Source organism: Sinocyclocheilus anshuiensis, unplaced genomic scaffold (assembly GCF_001515605.1).
Source record: "Sinocyclocheilus anshuiensis isolate Anshui unplaced genomic scaffold, SAMN03320099.WGS_v1.1 scaffold147, whole genome shotgun sequence".
In the NCBI taxonomy this organism is placed as follows: Eukaryota; Metazoa; Chordata; class Actinopteri; order Cypriniformes; family Cyprinidae; genus Sinocyclocheilus; species Sinocyclocheilus anshuiensis.
In genome coordinates this window covers 616,247-630,559 of record NW_015549585.1, presented here as the reverse complement: position 1 = coordinate 630,559, position 14,313 = coordinate 616,247, and the positions used below count along the sequence as shown (strand labels likewise).

Here is a 14,313-nt window from a genome sequence, read left to right as displayed (position 1 = left end):
GGGTATTTTTATAAATCATATACTTCTAGAGGCACATATGTCTGAAGTAATGAATTTAGGTAAATGGGTGCAGAGCCAGTGGTGGTTTTGTAGGCAAACATTAATGCCTTGAATTTAATGCGAGCAGCTACTGGTAGCCAGTGCAGATTGATGAACAGAGGTGTGACATGCGTTCTTTTCGGCTCATTAAAGATTAATCTTGCTGCTGCGTTCTGGATTAATTGTAGAGGTTTGATAGAAGTGGCTGGAAGACCTGCCAAGAGAGCATTGCAATAGTCCAGCCTGGATAGAACAAGAGCTTGAACAAGGAGTTGTGTTGCATGTTCTGAAAGAAAGGGCCTGAACTTCTTGATGTTGAATAAAGCAAATCTGCAGGACCGGGCAGTTTTAGCAATGTGGTCTGAGAAAGTCAGCTGATCATCAATCATAACAAGATTTCTGGCTGTTTTTGAAGGAGTTATGTTTGATGTGCCTAACTGGATGGTGAAATTGTGATGAAACGATGGGTTTGATGGAACCACAAGCAGTCTTGTCTGCCTTGGCAAGGTTGAGTTGAAGTCAAAATAGTTGTATCTCGGCCAAATATTGTATGATTTAAATCAAACTTCGGTTATCAATACATAGGCTACATAAAACACGTGCATATACACCTATAAATTACACATATACATGGATGTTCAAAAAAAATATATGAAATATACGTGCACACTAATATGAAATCCATACCAATACATCTTATGTTAGTAATGAATGCATATACACTTGTGAATAACTTGCGTATACATATATACTTGACACATGCATACACCTATAGACACTCGCTTATACGTATAAACTCGATCCATGCATACACCTACAACAACACACGCACATACATATAAACTCGCTGCATGCAGACACACCTATACATACTCGCATATACAGTACATATAAACTTGATCCATGCATATACACCTATAAACACTCGCACATAAATATAAACTCGATGCGCGCATACCGATCCATAAAACACTCGTGCATACATACAAAATAACATTCACAAATGTATTCAATTCTGATAGAAAGACGCATGCTTTAGTTGTGTATATACATATATGCAAGTGATTTCATATGTGGATGTGCGTGAACTTTTCAGTGCAAACAGAAGGCATTTCAGTGTAAAAGGAAGCCGTTTGAACGTAAACGGAAGTAACCTGGCTATTTGCCGCATTTGCAATGATGGACAGGGATCGTGCTCTCTCTGAATGCACTAAATGCTTTGTGAACGCTTTGTGAATCAAAAAGCGTAATTTTTCGTTTTGGTTTTATTTTTTTTTCATTTGGTGCATTTGAACGGAGTGTGATGAAAACAAAATTTAAAAAATTAGAAAAACATCTGAAATTCGTTTATTATGCCCAGGAGAAGGTTTAAATATGCGATAAAGTACATTCGATTCAACTGAATTAGCAATTGATCTTATAATAGTGGGCGAAGCAAAAACATTTAGCAAAATGCTAATTGCTTCAGCTGTAGCACGATCCCTGTCCATCATAGGCCAATTTCACAAGAATCGGAAGTTACGTCACCACTGGGTACACTGTAAAAAACAACCTATAGCATCTACTCAATAAAATTCTCAGTTTGTTTGGGTAGATTCTATCCTAGGGTGACCATACGTGCCATTTTCCCAGGACGCGTCCTGCATTTGGTGGTTATCAGTGTATTACAAAGGTACAAAACAGATTTCAGTACTTCAATAAGGTTGGTATATTAACATTATATCAGTTAATGAAATTACGGTATTTAACTGTAAATTTAAGTTAAAACCGTAAAGCCTAAAACGTTGCTACCGTACTTTTTACGGTAAAATTCCGGCAACCACAGCTGCCGTTTTTTTACCGTAAATTTTACGGAATTTTTTTTACAGTGTAGGCCTAGGCTAATTTACCATGTTCTGTTGTTCATGTGGTAGGCGCATATGACAAAAAGGCAAAGAAAACATTTTTTTTTTTTTAAGAAAAAGAAACAAAAAAGAGGAAGACATTTTCTGCTTGCATTTGCATTTCTTTCTAAATGTTGATGGATAGGCCTATTCTATGTCATTTAGCCTTAAGAAACGTTTAGGGGTTATTTTCTACCCTGAAGTTTATGGGAAAGGTGATGATAACATGATCTTCAGGAAAAATGACATTTCATGTAGCCTACTTTATTACATTTGTTGATGAATGAATATTGTCTAATTATTTCCAGTGATGAACTTTAATCAGAGAATTGACACTGTCATCAATATTTTCTAAAAATCCAAAGTGAAAACATGGGTGTGTATCATATAGGCTAAACCATAAAATTGACTAGTATATTATTATGGTTCTGTAAAAAAAAGTGCAATTAAAAAGAGTTGAAGCATCCAGTTCAGCAGTTAAAAACTGCTTCGTATGTTTGTGGAAACTGTATATATTTAATATTTCAGGATTCTTCGATGAATAGAAAATTCATAAGAACAGCATATATTTTGTAACATTGTAAATGTCACTACTGTCACTGTATTTGTAGTAAAACTGTGGTTATAAAAACAAAAACAAAAAAAAACCATTACAAAGTCTTGATTTTGTTTTGGGGGTGTACTAGAACAGGCTCTCATACTAGGTTGTTTGAAAAACACATTATTTTTCACAAATTTTACATTATTACAACACCTCTCTCCCCAGTCTTTGTGATATCACAAATCCCAGAAAATATGCGTTGTAGTCCAAACGAGTCATTCGTTGTAGTTTTTGCGACAGTGAATCATTTTGCGACGCAATGGTTTAACTGATTCTGAGTTTCGAAAAGCTCTGTTTCAACAATCACTACGTGCTTTTTAAAATCAAAATTCGAAAAACTCTTTTGATCTGGTTTTTGCTAGTGAATCGCTTGAGGTGAAAGATCGATTGGCGAGTTTTAATCAATCGGAGCGGTTCCAGCGTAAATGACTCACTCAATTAATTCGGTTTGTTTGTTCCTGCGTGGCTCTTTTCCACTGAAACACTTCTGAAACACTTCTGCTCCCTTATATGTTCTTACTCCACACATGTATTAAATGTGCGCAATTTTTTTAGTGTAGGCTATTTCTTTAAAATCTCAGGTAATATCAATGGCGTGACCTATTTCAGATGCGGCCGAAATTACAACAGCAGTGGTTACATACACATATATTTAATTGTTAGATCAAAATTATTGCTAGGGACAATTTAGTAGTCGCTGGATATTGGTAAGGACATGTAATAGCGTCTCTACAAAACTCTACAGCCTTGATTGAATGCATCCTTGAATAATTTTAAATCTTACTTAAATATTTTGAATCTATGCAACTGAGGTGGTATTTTGTCAGATATGCAACTGAGGTGGTATTTTGTCAGATATGCAACTGAGGTGGTATTTTGTCAGATATGCAACCAACTGAGGTGGTATTTTGTCAGATATGCACTAATTTGCATAATTTTCCAGAGCATATTTTGTTCACCTATCAGAGTTGTTCCACAAAGGAGAGTTCGTAGTTCTCTTATTATCACCCCGGTAAGTTATAAAATACTGTTAGCAGCCAGGGAAAAAAACAAAACAAAATACATCAGTATGTTTTTAGGAAGAAAATGTTATATTAATAAGGTGAATGTCTGAAAAGTAAGTGTGACAGTGGGAGAAATAAAAGTATGTTCAGATATTAAAGATAGTCGCTTTATGTGCTGTAGTAAAGATAGTTTAATTTACTTTCACTGACAGTGATAAATTCAGAGCCACAGAAAAGTTTAAATAAATAAAAAGTAATATTGGAATATATAAAATGAAATCAGTAAACTATGAAAATAATTAGTAAATATTTAGATTTGCAATAATTAAACAAATAATACATGTAATAGTAGAGAACTGTAATGAGAAGGGGAAAAATGGAATGATAAAACTTAATGGCAACTAAACGTTTTTAGGTATTTATAGTAATATTTTTTTCACAGTGTAAATCATTTTTTATTTTATACAAGAAACTATATACATGCTTTTTAAATTTAACTTTTTTTCCCTCTCATATTTGAGGGTTCTTAGTGTGTAAAATATTGAAAATCCCTGGCTGAAATCACACACTTTTCCTCTAAACCTGCTCTTTTCTTCACAGGTACCTTACAGATGAAGGAATCAAGGAGTGTAAAAGTTCATCAGAGAAGGAAAAAACATCACTGACTGACATCATCCAAGTAGCACTAAACGTAAGTGGTTTCCTTTTATATTTACCCTTTCCGTTTTCTATTTACTCATGTAATATGTCTTTGTCCATTTGTGATCATGTATATTTTGGTTTAGGCTCTTCCATAGTAGCATCTACACACTGAGAAAGCGAACAAAAATAAATACCATTATATAATTCACAGAGTGATCTGAGACCCATAGGAAAGAGCTTTCTGCCGACGGACATCAACAGTGGACGAATAGAAAAGGTACATTTGTGTATTAAAATAACCGGCTTGACTTATGTTGATCATTAGAAACTGGATTTTGCCAGTTTAAGCTGAAATCTAACATAATGCATAATTATAATATAAATAGACTTTTTGCACTTGCTAATGCTGCCCACAAGATGGCGCTGTTATTAAAGAGAACATTAGCAGAGGCTGTAATAAAGATAGATGGAGGTAAAAGAACATTTGTTTGGTCAAAAGGACGTGACATTACTGCAGAATAATGACTGGGATCTGGTTTCCGAGAGCTGCGTTTCTCTGTAACGCTAATTTAAACCCACATGTTTATGAGCTTGATGCATTACATTGGAGTGTTTTATCTGTTCGATGCGAAATCCCTCTCGTTCTGCCGCAGTTGGAGGGCCCATGTGTCCTTCAGGTGCAGAAGATTCGTAATGTCGCCGCTTCTAAAGATCACGAGGAGTCGCAGGCGGCGCCCAGAATGCTGCGTCTGCAGATGACGGACGGACAGACATCGTGCACCGGCCTCGAGTTCAAACATCTGTCCAAAATCAGGTACAGCTCATGTGTCTGTGGATATTTGGACCTTCCTTGTCATTTTAATGCACTACCTGCAAGTAGGGATGTGTAAAACGACATCAGCTTGTCAGTGGGAACTAATGCCCTTGTATAATTAGACTAATTGACAGTCAGGTCCAGGTTGACACATTTCCTGTTCTTAATGTGGGACGCTAATTGCAGCAAGATGGTGCTGGTTTAATGGGATTGAATCATGCTGACAGCTGATAGTATGATAATACTTAATGACGGTGTGCTAAAATAATTTCTTCCATTTAAAATTCATTCATCCACTTGCACTAAAAATGTTGAAGCTAAAAGTAAAATCAGAAAAAAATACTCATTAGTGGATGCCTAGTAAGAGTAAGTAAGCTCCACAAGCTCCGGGGGCTTAATAAAGTCCTTCTGAAGCGAATCAATGCATTTGTGCAAGAATAATATCCATATTATTATCCCTTTGTTTCATTCATCTCACATTCGTAATGCAATGTCAGCTCAAGAGCATTGCATTGTGGGCTACAGAATTTCATGTGGTTATAGTACACATGGCAAATGCATGTGGGATTTGCATGTATTCATGAAGTATGCTCACTATGCACACTACATACATCAGAAATAGTATGAGTGATGTGGAATCTGTGCCCGCAGAGATCTGTAGAAAGTTCCCTCCGCCTTTTTAGAGATTTTGGCTAATTTATTCAAACTTATTGCTATCAAACATGATATTAAAGCGTAAACGTAAAGTTTTGGCAAGTGACTGCGGTTTTAAACTTCCCTCACTCACCTTTATGAATGAGTGGCTGTAAAATCTAGTACCTCAGATATTTAATTGAAGCACTTCTAATTGGGCTGTATGATTTAATGAAATAATGTCTTGGCCCGTCAGACACAGTGAAGTGGCCCATAATGAGGCCAAAAACCCGCCATTTGATTAAACGTAGCTCTTAATATGATAAAGAGGTCCTGTAATTGCCTTGAGCCAGACTAAAGACGTTTTGATGTAGTGGGGAGCCGCATAAAAGGGTTTTTTTTCACTATGAATTGATGTTCACAGAGTCATTCAGGGTCATGTTATTGCGCTGCTTTTTAGGTTACTTCTCTTTCACTCCAGGAACCTAAAACATCAATGTCATTTAGAAATGCGGAAAAACAGTGTCTTTGTGCAAGAAAGATTCAGGTTGCATGCCAAGAATGTGTCTCTGTTGTTGCATTGATTCATGCGTTACTATAAGTCCCTACTATAGGGAAGTCGTTGCCTAATGGTTAGACAGTCGGACTCGTAACCCAAAGGTTGCGGGTTCGAGTTTCGTACCGGCAGGGATTGTGGGTGGGGGGAGTGAATGTACAGCGCTCTTTCCCACCTTCAATACCACGACTGAGGTGCCCTTGAGCAAGGCACCGAACCCCCAACTGCTCCCCGGGCGCCGCAGCATAAAATGGCTGCCCACTGCTCTGGGTGTGTGTTCACGGTGTGTGTGTGTTCACTGCTGTGTGTGTGCACTTTGGATGGGATAAATGCAGAGCACTAATTCCGAGTATGGGTCACCATACTTGGCCACATGTCACATCACTTTCACTTTTTTATAAGTTTTTTACTGAACGTGTCTTAACTGCTTAAAACAACTTGTCATTTTATAATTAAATAGTGTATACAAAGCTTTAAATTGTGAAGTTACAAATGCATGACAAAATACACCCTTAATTGTAATACTTAATGTGAAGAGTTTGTTTAAATCATTAGCCTTAATATGAGCAAAAATTACCATGATGCTTAAAGGAACCGTACACACAAAAATGAAAATTAGCTAAAAATGTTCTCACCCTCAAGCCATCCAAGATGTAGATGAGTTTGTTTCTTCATCAGATTTAGAGAAATGTAGCATTGCATCACTTGCTCACCAGTGGATGCTCTGCAGTGAATGGGTGCCGTCAGAATGAGAGTCCAAACAGCTGATAAAAACATCAAGTAATCCACACCACTCCAGTTCATCAGTTAATGTCTTATGAAGCTGAAATATGCATGTTTGTAAGAAACAAATTCATCAATATGTTTTTAAACCTCAAACCATTATTTCCAGGCCAAAATATGAGTCCATAATAACTTGTCCTCCAGTGAAAAAGACCATCTCCTGTTGTCTCTCACATCAAAATCCAGCCACATATTTGTTTAGAGCTGTTTTGGCTTGTATCTGTGCAGATTTCTCTCCTGATTCAGACCAGACGACTTTTTAAATGAAGTAAGCAATGTTATAAATAGAGGACTCATATTTTAGCTGGTTTGAAGTTTAAAAACATCTTAATAATGGATTAGTTTTTTTACAAACACGCAGCTTTTGCCTTCACAAGATGTGAACTGATGGACTGGAGTGGTGTGGATTACTTGTGGATTATTGTGATGTTTTTATCAGCTGTTTGGACTCTCATTCTGACGGCACCCATTCACTGCAGAGCATCCATTGCTGAGCAAGTGATGGAATGTGACATTTCTCCAAATCTGTTCTGATAAGGAAACAAACTCCTCTACATCTCGGATCGCCTGAGAGTGAGTACATTATCAGCACTTTTTCATTTTTGGGTGAAATATTTCTCTAAAATAACAGCTCTGTGTTACACTGAAAAAAGTGGTGTAAGGTTTACTTTGAAATTGCTAGTAAGTTTCAGAAACTGTTATAAACAAATTGCAAATAACACATTGAGTTAAACATGACATTTCGAAGTAGAAAAGACTGAAATAGTATCTTCTTGTTACTTTTACTCCATGAAATCTGACACTGTGCAATCTTGTAAAGCCGCTTCAAACTCAAACAACCTTTTCTGCCCTTTTCTTGTACTCTCCTTCCTTTAACCCCAGTTTCAGACCTTTTGATTGGCTTAAACCTCACCAATCCCATGTCTCCATTACCGCTCTGGCCGGGCATCAGCCGTCGTGATGGCCGTCGGCCAGCAGCTACAGGTGGAGACTGTGTTGTCGTGCCGTTTGAAGAACAGAGCCCTCTTTATTCATCTGTTCTTTGGCTAACTCTCTCCTTCATCCATCCCTGTCGCTAACATGCAGAATGAAACTATCCACTGTTCATTTGAACCCAAAGCTTCCTTTATTCAAGCACAGAACAGACATGCATTATTTTAAAGTGTGTACGAAGGCTTTGCACACTTATAAACTGTGGTTTGACTTTGGTTATGTACATTATGAATAAGACTGAGTTGTTTTTACAGTTCGGTTTGATGTCAAATTTGAATTATTTCACAAAAGAAGATTTTGATTTAAAATAAATGCTGTTTTTTTTTTTTTTTTTACTTTCTATTCATCAAAGAATATTAAGCAGAACAATTGTTTTTAACATTGATAATAATCAGAAATGTTTCTTGAGCATCAAATCAGCATATTAGAATGATTTCTGAAGACTGGAGTAATGATGCTGAAAATTCAGCTTTGATCACAGAAATAAATTACATTTTACAATATATTCACATAGAAAACAGTTATTTTAAATTGTAATAATATTTCACAATTTCTTACAGTATTTTTGATCAAATACAGCTTTGGTGAGCAGAAGAGACTCAAATATTTTAAAACCTTACCGACCCTAAACTTTTCAGTGTTTCATTCAGTGAATTTAAAAAGTGCATGCAAATAAAACCAAAGCTTTCTTCATTCATTTGCACAGAAAGGACATCCATTATTTCAACGTGTATATAAACTGTAGTTTGACTTTGGTTATTTACATTACAACAATGAGATGGAGTTATTTTTACAATTCAGTTTAGTGTCACTCATTTCAAATAATTATTTCACCTTCAAATGAAAGTGAGATTGTTTGAAAGAACAGAAGCATTGTACTGGAACAAACGAGAGCGTTCGTATCGAATCCTACATCGCTTTGAGCTTCGTGTCGATGAACCGGTCAGGAAAGTCTGTAATTGCGCTGGTCACGTCTCACATTGAGTGCTGTCAAACTCCCCGGACTCTTCTAATTAGAGGACCAGGGAAAGTTCGACTCCACTTGTATTCTTGAGAGCGAGTTTATTTGGCGTGTAGGAGAGCGGGGAGGTGTGCGTGCAATGTATTTTTAGCAGGAGCTGCTTCTGCAGTGCAGAGTGGTGCATTAACATTTGATTGGGGTGCAGGCAAGGGGACATATTTGAGGAAATAAGCCTGCGTTTTGGAAAATTCACAGCTCCACTTATTTCCTCGGGGTATTAGAGTGCTTGTGAGGGAAAATAGAGTTTCTTCCTCTCTCTCAATCCATCCCTTCTCCCCCCTTTAATCTTTAAAGTCAAACAGCCAGTTCTTAATCCCAATTTACAGCAAATGCCTCTCACTAACTAAAGCTGAAACACATCGGAGAGAAAAAACCTGATTGACAACGAGGAAATAGAAGCAAGTAAAGCAGAAAAGTGCAATTATGAATTTTAAATTCTCTCACTCCCTTTTTTTTTTTTTTTCTTGGAAAGTCATTGCAGATGTCAAATAAGGAAAACCGACCTATTTTTTGGGTGAATCTCTGGAAAACTCTCAAGAAATCCCTGGGTCACAATATACCACATAATTACAAGGGATTCAGAAATAAAATGTGTGAAGAAAATTATGATTATTTTAAGAATATTAAGAGTTTGACATCATCTTTATTACAATTAAACTCCAAATATTTGTAAAAAAAAAAAAAGAATTATAAGATTTCTATTTGCCTAAATATATTTAGGGATGCACCGAATATTCGGCAACCGAAATTATTCGAATAAGCGAAAAGGCCGAATAATATGTACCGAACTTGTCATAACTTGTTTCATTATCAAAAGTAACTATATATATATATATATATATATATATAATGCAGTAAATTTTTACTTATTTTAAAGTAAATTAAATTTTATTAAACTGCTAAAAATGTGATCAAATCTTAATATTTTTAAAAATAGACATTGTCTTTATTTAAAATATAATATCCATTTTTTTTCTCTTTCGTTTTTTTTACACTACTGTTCAAAAGTTTGGGGTCAATAAGATTTGTATTACTTTTATTCAGAAAGGATGCAATGAATTGATTACAAATTATAGTAAAGACATGTTATGTTACAAAATGTCTATTTCAAAGAAATGCTGTTCTTTTGAACTTTCTGTTCATCAAAGAATATTTAAAAAAATGTGTCAGTGTTTTCAACATTGATGATAATCTGAAATGTTTCTTGAGCAGCAAATCAGTATATTAGAATGATTTCTGACGATCATGTGACACTGAAGACTGGAGTAATGATACTGGAAATTCAGCTTTGAATCACAGGAATAAATTACATTTTAACAGATATTCAAATAGAAAACTTGTAATAATATTTCACAATTTTACTGTATTTTTTATCAAACAAATACAACCTTGGTGAGCAGAAGAGACTTCTTTCACATAAAACAAAAACCTTGCTGACTCAAACGTTTTCAGTGTTTCACTCCGTTTATTTAAAAGAAAGCAATTGATTTAACCCTTTAATTTGATTTCTGCTCCACTTTCAGTCTGAACACTCCTCCTGGAACCAAAGTGAAGCTCCTGGGGGACGTTCAGGTTAAAAACGGCATCCTGCTGTTGGACGATTCCAAGATCACGGTTCTCGGAGGTGAAGTGGATCACATGATCGAGAAGTGGGAGTTGCAGAGGGTGAGGTTCAAAATTCTTTAATATGCCATAGCACAAGCTGTCTGTTTAACTCTGAGTGTCAGAGTTGGTGTAAAACATGAAACTACACTAATTTACGACGCAGGAAACCTTCATTATAAGTGGGCTCTGGGGAAAAAATTGAGATGCAAAAGTGTAAAATGTGACTCCTTTAAAGGTTCTATTCATTAAAACTTAAGAAACAGAAGTCACCGTGTCAGTGTCTGTAACCATCTGTTAATATTCATCATGTTCTAGCTCACTGATGGATGGCACATTGGCAACAGATGATTTATTTTAATTATCAATCAAAGCCAGATAGCATGAAGATGCATTGCTTTATTCATCTTGATAAGTAAATAACTTCAGTCCAAAGATTATTCTCCCTTATGGAGCAGGGTTATTATAGTTAACTAAAACTGGAAACCATGAAAATTTATTTTGGTACTTGAAATAAAATAAATGTTAACAAATAAAAAGGTTATTTTATGCAAGGCAGCATTTCTCATTTTAATTACATTTTTTAATAACGTGATGATGTACTGCAGTAACTAAAATGGAAATAAAATAATAAATAACTATATAGACATTTTTATTCAAAATGACACAACACAATTACTAAAACTTTAACTACAATTTAAAATTGGAAAATAAAATTCAAAATATTAATATAAACTATAATAGTATCTCACTGATACTAAAACAGGACTGTTACACTACATTCACATATCTAATGAAACGCTTAACTCTTTTTCTCACAAAAGAGCCTCGCCAAACACAGCCGAAGAAACATTGGCGCAGAAGGTGGACCTCCTCCATTCGTTCCCTTTGGACAGGTCAGGACTCCTTCAGCTTCTTTCATTGTGACCTTTGACCTTCTGGTTATTTATGAGGTTGATTTGATTGTAATTGGATGGATGGTGTCTAAGCTGCTGGCATCTCTCTGTAGAAATGTGCTCATAAGGAGCAGGTGGACAGCAGAGCTCTGGACCAGAGGAAGACCCTGCAGAGCACCAACGCTGTCAAATCTGACGACAACGATGAGTTTGAGAAACAAAGAATCGCTGCTATTGCAGAGGTCGCCAGGAGTAAAGAGGTGTGTTTGATGTTGTTCTTGCGAAATGAACATACAGCACTGTTAGGAATTATTATTATTTTTTATTTTTTTTAAAGAAGCCTCTTTTGCTCTCCAAGGCTACATTTTATTTGATGAAAAATACAGAAAATGTTAAAAATATTATTGCTATTTAAAATAATTTTTTCTATTTCTATTTCTGATCAAAGCTGTATTTTCAGCATCATTACTCCAGTCTTCAGTGTCACATAATTCTTCAGAAATCATTCTAAAATTCTGATTTGCTGCTCAACAAACATTTCAAACATTATTATCAATGCTGTAAAAAAAAAAACATTTTAAAGTGTATTCAAATAGAAAACTTTTAAATTGCATTAATATTTCACAATATTACTGTTGTTTCTGTATTTTTTATTTAAAAAAATGCAAATACAGACATGAGTAGAAGACACTTATTTCTGAAACATTTAAAAATCCTAATTATTCCAAACTTTTGACCGGTTATGTACATATAACCCTCAGATTGTAGTTTTTTTTTGCATTGTACAAAGATGTGTGACCCTGGACCACAAAACCAGTCATAAGGGTACATTTTTCAAAATTGAGATTTATACATCATCTGAAAGCTGAATAAATAAGCTTTCCATTGATGTATGGTTTGTTAGGATAGGACAATATTTGGTCGAGATACAACTATTTGAAAATCTGGAATCTGAGGGTGCAAAAAAATCTAAATATTGAGAAAATCGCCTTTAAAGTTGTCCAAATTAAGTTCTTAGCAATGCATAAATTAAGTTTTAATATATTTACGGTAGGAAATTTACAAAATATCTTCATGGAACATGATCTTTACTTAATATTCTAATGATTTTTGGTATAAAAGAAAAATCAATAATTTTGACCCATACAATGTATTGGTGGCTATTGCTAGAAATATACCTGTGCTACTTATGACTGGTTTTGTGCTCCAGGGTCACATACTGGAATTTCAATTCAGAATACATATGATTTTCATCCCCTGCAACAAAGTAGCACCTTTTGATAATGAAATATTGATATATTAAAGCAATGTGTAATTGAATTTGTTCATTCTCATGACTGCGTCCTTAGGCCATGGGTGAACTTAATATTCTCCGATATTTAATTAAGAAATGTTTGATTTTGAGTGTGTAATTACAGATGTAACGTGATAAGTGAACACCACATAAATTATTAAACACTTTGCCTCGGCAGCACCTGGGCTGTGTTTCAAAACTCATTTTGATTTGAACTTTTAAAGCACACTTATGATGTCCAGAAATGCTGTTCGTTGTTCTATAGTTGTGTTATTAAATTAATAGAAGAAATCTGATCTAAAAATGCTGGAGATGCACCAGTGTCTTATGTTTTTTCATTGTGCATCTGTTGTCTTCTCTTTGTTTGTGATAGACGCGTACGTTCGGCGGTGGCGGCAATGCAGGCGGAAACCTCGCCAATCCAGGATCCACCTACAAGAACCGAGACACCTATCAAAGAAGACGAGAAGAGAGAGAAAAGCCATGGATGGAGAACAAGTCAGAAGGAGTTTACAGAGATTTGGTGAGATCAAAGATCATCGTAAATAGATGTAAAATTGCTGATTTGTCAGCAGTTTTTAAGTAGGAAGTTCTTCCTCATGAATTGAACTGTTAATGCTGTGAAACACGGGAGAAGATCCAAATAGACTGAACGCAGTTATCATAACTTCAGATCCAACATCTAGTTCAGTAAAATCTGCAGCTGTTTTCCGGCAGTCCTCACTGAGAGCTAAACAGCTGTGCTTTGATCACTTGTTGGTCGTCCACCGACTTTCCAAAACCAATGAGTCTGTTTAAAATGTGTCGTTACTAGATTTAATGTGTTGTTACTTTACTAAGCAATCACATTGGATGATAAAACAGGCCAAAAAACTCTTATGCATCATCATCATGATGAGTCTTACATAGACATGTCACTCATATTGTATTTTCTTCATGAAATGTCAAATTGGGGTTGTGTTGCGCAGGCTCCTTCCTTGAATCCGCCGGCCGCGCCGTTCTCAAGCCCGCCTTATAATGGGTTTTAATGTTTTTGTCTCGTCGCTCCGGCCGGGACACGGCATCATAAGGTAAGGGGCGTAACATTTCCGTTACACGCTTGAGGTATTTGGCCAATCACAACGCACTGGATAGCTGGCCAATCAAAGCACACTGTGCTTTTCAGAACAATGAGCTTTGTAAAAATCGTCGTGTTTCAGAAAGGCGGGGCATAGAGGAGGAACAATAATGTACAGTATGTGGAAAATAACGTTTTTTTTTTACTTTAAACCGCATAAACGCATTGCATTACACCAAATACACAACAATGTTCTTTTTAGCAACATCATATGACCCCTTTAAATTCATTTAGAAAGTACAAAATCTTACTTTGTAAATTGTATCATTTTGACTTTGAAAATATGGGTTGAACATTTCTGTAAGGTGTTTTTTTTTTTTGTGCACTAATGGATTCAAATTCTGCTGTTTTCACTTTTGTATTTCTTAATGGGGTCCTATTATGCTCTTTTACAAAGTCTTGATTTTGTTTTGGGGGTGTACTAGAACATGCTTT

General features: G+C 35.6%; 1 protein-coding gene across 1 annotated transcript in view; it reads left to right on the top strand.

Annotated features, from left to right (window-relative positions):
* The first annotated feature begins 502 nt into the window (after positions 1 to 502).
* The window catches only part of LOC107657949 (tudor domain-containing protein 3-like), a 20,910-nt gene continuing 7,099 nt past the window's right edge, over positions 503 to 14,313 (top strand). Inside the window, exons 1-8 of the mRNA XM_016446294.1 lie at positions 503 to 546; positions 4,128 to 4,218; positions 4,381 to 4,446; positions 4,823 to 4,983; positions 10,493 to 10,634; positions 11,396 to 11,467; positions 11,581 to 11,727; positions 13,135 to 13,284. Of these exons, the coding sequence (XP_016301780.1) occupies positions 503 to 546; positions 4,128 to 4,218; positions 4,381 to 4,446; positions 4,823 to 4,983; positions 10,493 to 10,634; positions 11,396 to 11,467; positions 11,581 to 11,727; positions 13,135 to 13,284 (873 nt within the window). The remainder of the gene's footprint in view (positions 547 to 4,127; positions 4,219 to 4,380; positions 4,447 to 4,822; positions 4,984 to 10,492; positions 10,635 to 11,395; positions 11,468 to 11,580; positions 11,728 to 13,134; positions 13,285 to 14,313) is intronic.